At 36.1% G+C, this 8694-nt stretch overlaps 1 protein-coding gene across 1 annotated transcript; it reads left to right on the top strand.

Moving 5' to 3' along the window:
• Positions 1 to 1463: 1463 nt before the first annotated feature.
• Positions 1464 to 4719, top strand: LOC119066565 (histone-lysine N-methyltransferase SUV39H2-like). The gene is made up of 4 exons (XM_037169112.1): positions 1464 to 2843; positions 2901 to 3158; positions 3226 to 3355; positions 4519 to 4719. The coding sequence occupies exons 1-4, from the start codon at positions 1575 to 1577 to the stop codon at positions 4623 to 4625; spliced, it is 1764 nt and encodes a 587-aa protein (XP_037025007.1). The 5' UTR covers positions 1464 to 1574; the 3' UTR covers positions 4626 to 4719.
• Positions 4720 to 8694: the final 3975 nt, after the last annotated feature.

Below are 8694 nucleotides of genomic sequence, written 5' to 3'. Positions count from 1 at the left end.
GTTATTGCGGTCATACATTTTTGAAAAAGGATTCTGGTGGAAAGATATCATTAAAAGTAAACTAAAATCCAGTATTTAAAAAACGCCTGAATGTATGCTTTTCAGCAAAGCACCTCTTAAGAGGCATTGGTACTTAGCTAAAATTGTAGCCTACATTTGTGTGCCTCATATTTCATTTTTGATGATATCTTTTCATCAGAATCCTTTTTCAAAAATGTACGACCGCAATAGATCGTGGAAGTTGTTATCGCCACTACCGCAAAAGTCAGGGATGGCACTGCCTTCAAGTCGGTCTTTTGAGATACGAAATTTAAAAATCAAGCTCATTTTGTTAGGAAATAAAATATCCTGTCTCAAATCCACAATCTATTCCGACCAATTCAACTGAAAATAGATTTGGGTGTAGTAGTCGTTTGACCAGCTCTGAGAAAAGTAAGCAGTTTAACGAAATTTTCATAAACTGCTCACGTTTCTCAGAGCCGGTCAAACTGCTACAACCAAATGAATTTTCTGTTGAAAGCTACCACATTCATCGTCGGAATTGCGGTCGTACATTTTTCAAAAAGGTTTTAAAAGTAAACTAAAATCCAGTATTTAAAAATCGCTCTAATGTATGCTTTTCAGCAAAGCACCGATGCCTCTTAATGGTTTTACTTTTTTCAAAAAAAGATTTTGGTTCAGAGAAATCATCAAAAAACGATCATTTTCCCACCTAAATGTAGGCTACAAATTTGCAAATGGTTCATTTTTCTTAAGAGGTTCCGAGCGTACGCTGAAATTGTAGCATACATTTGTGCGTTTCGAAATTTTTAATCGCTGATATATTTTTACGAGAGCCTTTTTTAAAAAATGTACGACCACATTTTCGAGTAAAAATATGTCAGCTTTGAATAAAAAATAAAATTGTCTGTGAAAGTTCCATGTGCTTTGAGAAAACTGTACCGATGCCCCAAATTTGCATCAAAGGTACACTTTTCTCAAAGCACATGGAACTTTCACAGACAATTTTATTTTTTATTCAAAGCTGACATATTTTTACTCGAAAATGTGGTCGTACATTTTTTAAAAGGGCCTCTCGTAAAAAGATATCAGCGATCAAAAATTTCGAAACGCAGAAATGTAGGCTACAATTTCAGCGTACGCTCGGAAGCTCTTAATAATTCGTAACTTCACAGTGGTGTTATCAGCTTAAGAATTATGAATCGTATGGACATGGACCACTCTTAGCATTAAGGTGCCAAATGCCAAGTTACGAATTCTTAAATTCAAGAGGATTGGCAATCAGGACTGGTGCTTTATTTTCGTGTCAATAGTGATTATTGGCAACCTTACCTTGTACAGATAGTGATAATTGAGCAACGTGAGACAATAGTGACTATTAGTGCGCGTGAATGGTGTACATCTCCCAGAGAGTCTATTGGCACTTGTGTGTCAATAGTGTCCAAAGTTCGAAGTGTTCGCATTCTGAGCGAAATTCAATCAAAAATCACCTCACTTACACCGCTGATTACCGGCATTGTTCAACTGTGACATTTGTTCATCAACAATCAAAAACTGGCATTGCAACCACTCGCATGGCAATGGCTACAAAGCGAAAGTATTCACAGACGCGAGAAATTAACATCGAAATTGTAATCCAAAAATATTTCGAAAATGTAAACATAACTATCACTGAGGACGACGACGACGAAGGCAACGTATCAAGTTCAGATGTAGTGAACGTTGACGAGACATGTTCGCAGAAATTTCACGATGCAAATAAAGAAGACAATGAGTGCTCGTTACAGAAGTTACCAATACATGATGCACCGAACGACTTCTCATATCAACCAAATGATGAGCTGATGAAATCAGCAGTGAATTCAACCGTATTGGTGGATGCGTTAGAAACGATTCCGGCGTTGAAGAAAAAATGCGCTCGGCTTGGAATCAACGGAAATTTTGGCTATCAAAGGAAGGTTCGTGGTGAAAAGAATCGTTGTGGTCTATATGAAGTTGAACGAATACTTGATCATGATGCGGTGAACCATTTGTATCTCATAAAATGGAAAGGATACGGCACCGAATTCAACACATGGGAACCCATTGACCATCTGGGTAACATCACAGACTTGGTATATGATTTCCGATTGATGGAAAGGAGCCTGTCCGACGACAACAAAGTCGCTTACAAGAAATTGATTTTATTGGGCAGCTTGGTGGAGGAATTAACTTCTCCGGCTAATAAGGATCCGTATGTGCTGTTAAAGTTGACAGGGAACTCTGCTTCGGAGTATAAGCTTGCAGATTTAACCTTCTTAAAAGGAGAACTAAAATGGAAAAGCAAATGCTTGCGAGAAGCACTCATGGGAGAAGAGCAGTTTCAATCAGATTATGTTTCGATTTTGGAAAAAACCATAAAAGATTTGCGTGTAGTGGTTGCTTTCGACTCGGTGGACGAATTGGAGAAGGCTGTCAGCAATAGGAAGAAGTTTTTCAAGTGCCTGAAAATTTGTGAGGCCAACATAAATCGGCTGATCTCAAGAGAAGAAGGTTGCGCCACCATAGAAATAGAAAACAATTGCGATGATGACTTGCCAGCAGAAGACTTTATCTACATTACGAAATGTAAAGCGGGATCGCCCGATGTGACAATTAGCCAGGATCCACGTTGGTTCTGCCTTTGTGCGAAATACTGCCATTCTAATGCGCAAAAGTGTTGCCCAATTGTGAACAAATCTCATGGCAGCTATTACAGAGATGGCAGTCTGAAAAATATGAAACAGACAACCATATTCGAATGCAATTCAAAGTGCAACTGTCCATCAACCTGTCCGAATCGAGTGATACAGAAGGGTCGAAAGGTCAGTGTTCCATCCTGTTCCCGTTCAGTCCCATTTCATTATCAAAGTTCCATCCAGTTTAAGCTCGGCATTTTTAAAACACACGACGGACGCGGATGGGGAATCAAGGCTCTTGAACGAATTCCGAAGTGTCGATTCATTGTCGAATACGTTGGCGAAATAATAACCGTTGAGGAAGCGGAACGAAGATTCGCGCTCAAAGACAATTCACATTTGACGTACCTATTTGATCTGAGCTACGAAACCGGAACTATTTGCAATTACGTCGTGGATGGTGAGAAATTCGGCAACATGTCTCGATTTATCAATCATTCGGTAAGTGAGAGAGGGAGAGAGATAATATTGCTCTTGGAGAGGAGAATATCATAATTCCACATTCCAGTGCACACCAAATATGGAAGCGTTTATGTTTTGGATTGACAATACCGACAGAAAGATGCCAAGAGTTGCCTTCTTCTCGAGGAAAAATATTGCTTGTGGTGAAGAGCTAACATTTGATTACAGGATGAGCGGTAAGTGAACTACTAGAATCAAAAAAAGAGAATGTTTTTCTGCTCTTGACTAGATGACTAGTTCAGTGGTTTGCAGTGCTTATTATTGGAAATTTCAGTTCTGAAAATTCAGAAAATTCGGAATTTTTCCTAACTTTTGAAATCTATTCTGAATTTTTAGAATTAAAATTCCAACAATAAGCGCTGGTGGTTCGGTCACTGGGAAGCTGAAGCATGTACTTATGAGGACAGTAAGGACAATAGGTCTAGAGAACAGTTGTAGATCGGTACAATACTTATAAGACCACGAATTGAAACCTAGACTAAGGTAGCCCTAGTGTATAATATCTCCTCATATATTGTAGAAAATCCAATTTGGAGTAATGAAGGTATCGAAGACCAATAAAGAATGCGATAGAAAAATCAAGTTTTTATTGAGAGGCCCGGTTGGACTCACCAGTTAAAAAAATCGAAAGTTTGACTTGTCAGGCACGTCAGATCTTTCCATAAAAATGTTATTTTTAAATTCTTCATTTGACACCAATGACTTCATTTTTCCATCAATTTGGGTTTTCTACGATGTGTGACGGCCGAGATACACACAAGGGCTACCCTCGTTAGAGACCTTCTCAGGCTCAAAACGAATAGTCATAAAACAAATGCTTGTCGTGTCAGGTAACGCAATAATATGGCATAGGTTTCAAACAGTGGCCTTATGAGGAACTCAACGTATCGTGGTCACCGATTTACAGTGCAAATTTGAAATGTTTCTGTGAGAAGAAGCATCAAGGTGGTCTCACAGTCATCCGTTTTTACTTTGCCTCTGTGTACATGGCAGGTGACATTTCAAACAATAGGTTTATCATATGCTAAATTGTTTGACATGTCAACTGTCACGTACACGGAGGCAAAATGGATGACTGTGAATTCGGACCTGAACTCTATAGTACTGCAACCTTTTAGTCGCTTAATTTACGCCCTTTTTTCAAATTCTCTAAGTAACCTGTCGAACCAAATCTATTCGTTTCTACTTTCTACAACCATAGAACATTTTCGACTTTCCGGTAATTTTTCCTGGATTACCTTACCACTGATCCGAACTAGAATTGAATAGCATTTACTTTTGGACAACTCAGCCGCCAGCATCATACATGATTTACTAATGATATTTATTCCATGTATAGGTCCAGGGACATTCCACGCAGGTGAAAGTGACACCTCCTCGATGAAAGTGCCGTGTAAGTGCAATTCTGCAAACTGTCGAAAAATTCTATATTCATTGGTTGTTTAGCTAGAATGACTCAAACAATAATGTGGATCATTAGAGTTTGTTATCTTCAGTTAATGTTAATGTTGAATAAATTTAATTCCGGTTTTTACCAAAAGTTAGTCTTTCTATACCATTTTTGACGGATGTTATTTTTAACTACGTTTCTAGTGAATTTAGGTTATCTAGGAAATTCTTGTTCTTAGTTCAAACATAAAGATTGAGTTAATAGTCTAATCAGCTAATCTGACCAAAAAAACCTCAAAAGAATATGTGAGAATTTCTTAATTTTTTTAAGTTTACTTCAATTCAACTTCCAAAACATTTGATATCAGTTTTGGTGACGCATTCTGCGCCTGAACGCATATAATTTTAACAACAAAGATTTTAACAAAAGTTACAAATTGTCATTTTTAGATGTAGGTAGGACCTAGGACATACTTTTCTATTACAAACCTTTCTTATGACTGGTTTCCTCAGCACTTTGTGACGCAACTTTTTGTCTTGCAAAATTTTCGATAAACTTTTTTGTTAAATTTTTTAGTTAAAATTGTATGCGTTCAGGCGCAGAATGCGTCACAGAAACTTATATCAAATGTTTTGGAATATCAATTGAAGTAACTGGCGTCATCTGTTACTCTTTTGAGGGTTTTGTAGATTATGAGCTGTTTTGGAAGTAGTTTGGGTAACGTTTAGTGTTAAGTGTAAGATTCAGGGCCTATTATTTGGGAATCGATTTTGGGAATATTTGGGAATATTTGTGAATTTTGGGAATATTTGGGAATATTTGGGAATATTTGGGAATATTTGGGAATATTTGAGAATATTTGGGAATATTTGGGAATATTTGTGAATATTTGGGAATTTTGGGAATATTTGAGAATTTTTGTGAATATTTGGGGATTAATTCCCAAATAATTACTCCTTTTGAATATATTATCCCAAAATGTTTGGTTTCTATTTTGTACTGTTATCAATAAAGCTTTATAAATCGTGTTTAAATACCATTGACATTTAATCTCATCCATCAGAAGTTTATTTTCGATTTTCTAATGACTTAGAAATAACCAGTGGCATTACAGCAGGTATTTTCTATCGTTAAAACTTTTACACATCGTCTACTTCCCAAATATTCCCAAAATTCACAAATATTCACAAATATTCCCAAAATTCCCAAATATTCCCAAATATTCTCAAAAATTCCCAAATATTCCCAAAATTCACCAATATTCACAAATATCCCCAAATATTCACAAATATTAACAATATTGATTCCCAAGCCATGAGGCTGATGAAATCACAGTAGGCACTGCGTTTCTGTTATACAGATAGATGACTTGTTTTTGTTGTATGAGTTAAAACATAATCCTAAGCGGTAGCTCGTATCACTAAAGCCTCCAGATTTGACACTTGTCAATTCAGTCCTCAGTGTTCATGCTAGTAGCAGGGCTGTGCCGTAACACATACATTTTTTGGGGTACCTCCAACGCCGCTAGCTTAAAACACTTTATTATGTAATCACAAATATAAGCATGATATCCACTGAATCGTTCAAATTTTATTTAAGTCTACGTCTACCTGGTTTTAAATTTTTGTGAATATTTGTGAATATTTGTGAATATTTGTGAATATTTGTGAATATTTAGGAATATTTGGGAATATTTGGGAATATTTGGGAATATTGGGAATTAATTCCCAAATAATAGGCCCTGGTAAGATTCGTTTCGAGACGTACAGAATTTACAGAACTTCTGCTCTTATTGTAGAATTAGTTGGTCGGATACAGTTAGAGGCAGTGAAATTTCAGCATGAATTTGCTTCAGCTGTTTTTCAGCTGATTCACACAAACAATAAAAACTGTGTATACGTTTTTACGACTACGCGCGTGTCTGTAGCATACTCAACCGTATAAACAGTTTTGAATGTATATGTGGATCAGCTGAAGCAAATTCATGCTGAAACTTCACTGCCTCTGACTGTACTTTTTTACATTCTCGCCGTTCGAATAGTTTGCGCAGAGCAGAAAGTAACCCAAAAAAACCTGAAATATCCTAGAATTATCCCCCTGACAGACTTTGACAATACTATCGTCAATATCTGACAGCTTCGATTCTTACCGCTCCCGGGGCGATAATTCTAGGATTAGCCCAAAAAGTTTGATGACATTTTAAAAACAGAAAAGGAGGAAAGCCGAATAGAATCATCTGCCACTTGTGACAGACTTTATTTCAAAACTTTTTTTACTTCAATTTTGAGGTTAAAAAATTTATCGTTTGTTTTGGGAATATGCACAAGGACTTGCGTCAAATTTCCCTTTGTAGGGTTTTTGACTGAAATTGACAAAATAAAAATTTTAGAGCTGTGATGCAGCGTGTTTCATTTCTACTTATTTACAAAGACGTAAGCCCGTCATCTTCTGTTATATGTACGACACAAAATATTATTTCAATTTCTAATTTCTTTCGTATTTATTCAATTAATAATAATCTGACGAGTACCTTTCAATTATCGAAACATACAATCAAAGTTATATGAAGCCATCGTCAATTATATGGTTCAGTTATTAGAAGTTCGTTAAATAAATCCGGCAGCGAAAATTGCTAATAAATAAAAAATTCAAAGCCCATAAAAGTGTGTAATAAAAAAAATATCTTGGAACTTTTCTAAATTCATTTCAGAGCCATCGTTTAGGGAAATTGAAAATTCCACAACCGATAAAATTGAAACGCCAGCTGCTATGAGATTTTTGTTAAAGAGCACTTATTTTCACCATTTTCCTATTGATATGGTGTATGATTTTGAAAAGATATATAAGACGGGTTCCTATAATATGCTTGAATTTGTGTATACAAACATTTTTCTACGTAATAATAATAATGATTTTTCGTTCGGTTGGGATATAACGTATAAAAGTATATGATCCCAGACCGAGTTAAAAGCTCCTGTTATTTTGTAGGTCGCCTGGTGCTATTATGTTGAGAAAAATATTTTATATCAAAAAGATTTGTGTCCTTAATGATACGGTTCTCAGTTTATTGTACATAAAGAGAAGGGTGGAGTATGTGTGGGGGTGTGTGTGTGTAATGCACATACCAGCTATTCAATTCTGGATCGCAAAAATATTGAAAACGGATTAAACTTTTAACGGGGTGGATGGTTATTTATATTAAATACTTTGTATACATTGCACATTGAAATGAAAAGTCGATTCAATTGCGATAAATGTTATAGTATGTACACACCAGCTCAACACAGCTTCTTTTTTACCGTCTCATATTTATACACGAGATTTATGAAGTTATTTTCCAGTGATTTTATTGATGTAGGTTCAATGTATGGATGTGAATATTATATAGACATTCCATTTTATTACGGCCATAAAATTTAACATATTTGCAACGTTGCGTCATTTATGCGAATGTGGAGTAGGGCACTGTCATAGCTCTGTTTTTTTGGACTGATCGTTAAACATTCATTGCATTTTTTCTATGATACAATTTGTATTTAATATAAAAGTTGCGGAACGGAATGTTCATATAGGTCACGGTTGGTTTGAAACGAGATTAAATAGGGACCGCCGACCACCAATAATTTTTTTTCATATTTATAATGAGTGATGGATAAGAACATCACACAGGAAAAAATTAGCCCGAACCCCTGAGCCGTTTCTGAGAACCAGTGGATGCGCTACCACAAGCAGTCAGGCACAGCCTGAGCACAAATTTTAATGGGGATCGGTAGAGGGAAAAATTCTAAGATATACTGTGTAAAAAATATTGCTTTCGGTCATTTGCTCTCGGAGCAATAACTGTTGAAAATCAAAATTTTACCATTTTCGAAGAGTGATATATCCTTGACAAAGTGACCGAACCAGCCAGTCCAGATTGATTCTAGACGCGGTTAATAAGCTTTTTCGAATGGCAACAAAGAAATTTTGAAAATGTTCTTTTATGTTACATTTTCAGAGAAGTTACTTTTTCCGCTACCCTCGGTGAAATTTGGACAATTCTGTACCTTTCTGGCAGCTTTATTTTAAAGTAATTTGCCCCTAATATTACAGCCTGAGGAATAAGCTTTTCAACGACACCAAACA

Source organism: Bradysia coprophila, chromosome IV, assembly GCF_014529535.1.
Source record: "Bradysia coprophila strain Holo2 chromosome IV, BU_Bcop_v1, whole genome shotgun sequence".
Classification (NCBI taxonomy): Eukaryota; Metazoa; Arthropoda; class Insecta; order Diptera; family Sciaridae; genus Bradysia; species Bradysia coprophila.
This window is presented reverse-complemented; position numbering and strand designations above follow the sequence as displayed.

Excerpts from the sequence above, each read along its gene's own strand:
- LOC119066565 (XM_037169112.1), top strand. The coding sequence starts at position 1,575 with ATGGCAATGGCTACAAAGCGAAAGTATTCACAGACGCGAGAAATTAAC. Across the intron at positions 2,844-2,900 it reads TGATACAGAAGGGTCGAAAG|TTTAAGCTCGGCATTTTTAA; the intron begins GTCAGTGTTCCA and ends AGTTCCATCCAG. Across the intron at positions 3,356-4,518 it reads ATTTGATTACAGGATGAGCG|GTCCAGGGACATTCCACGCA; the intron begins GTAAGTGAACTA and ends TTCCATGTATAG.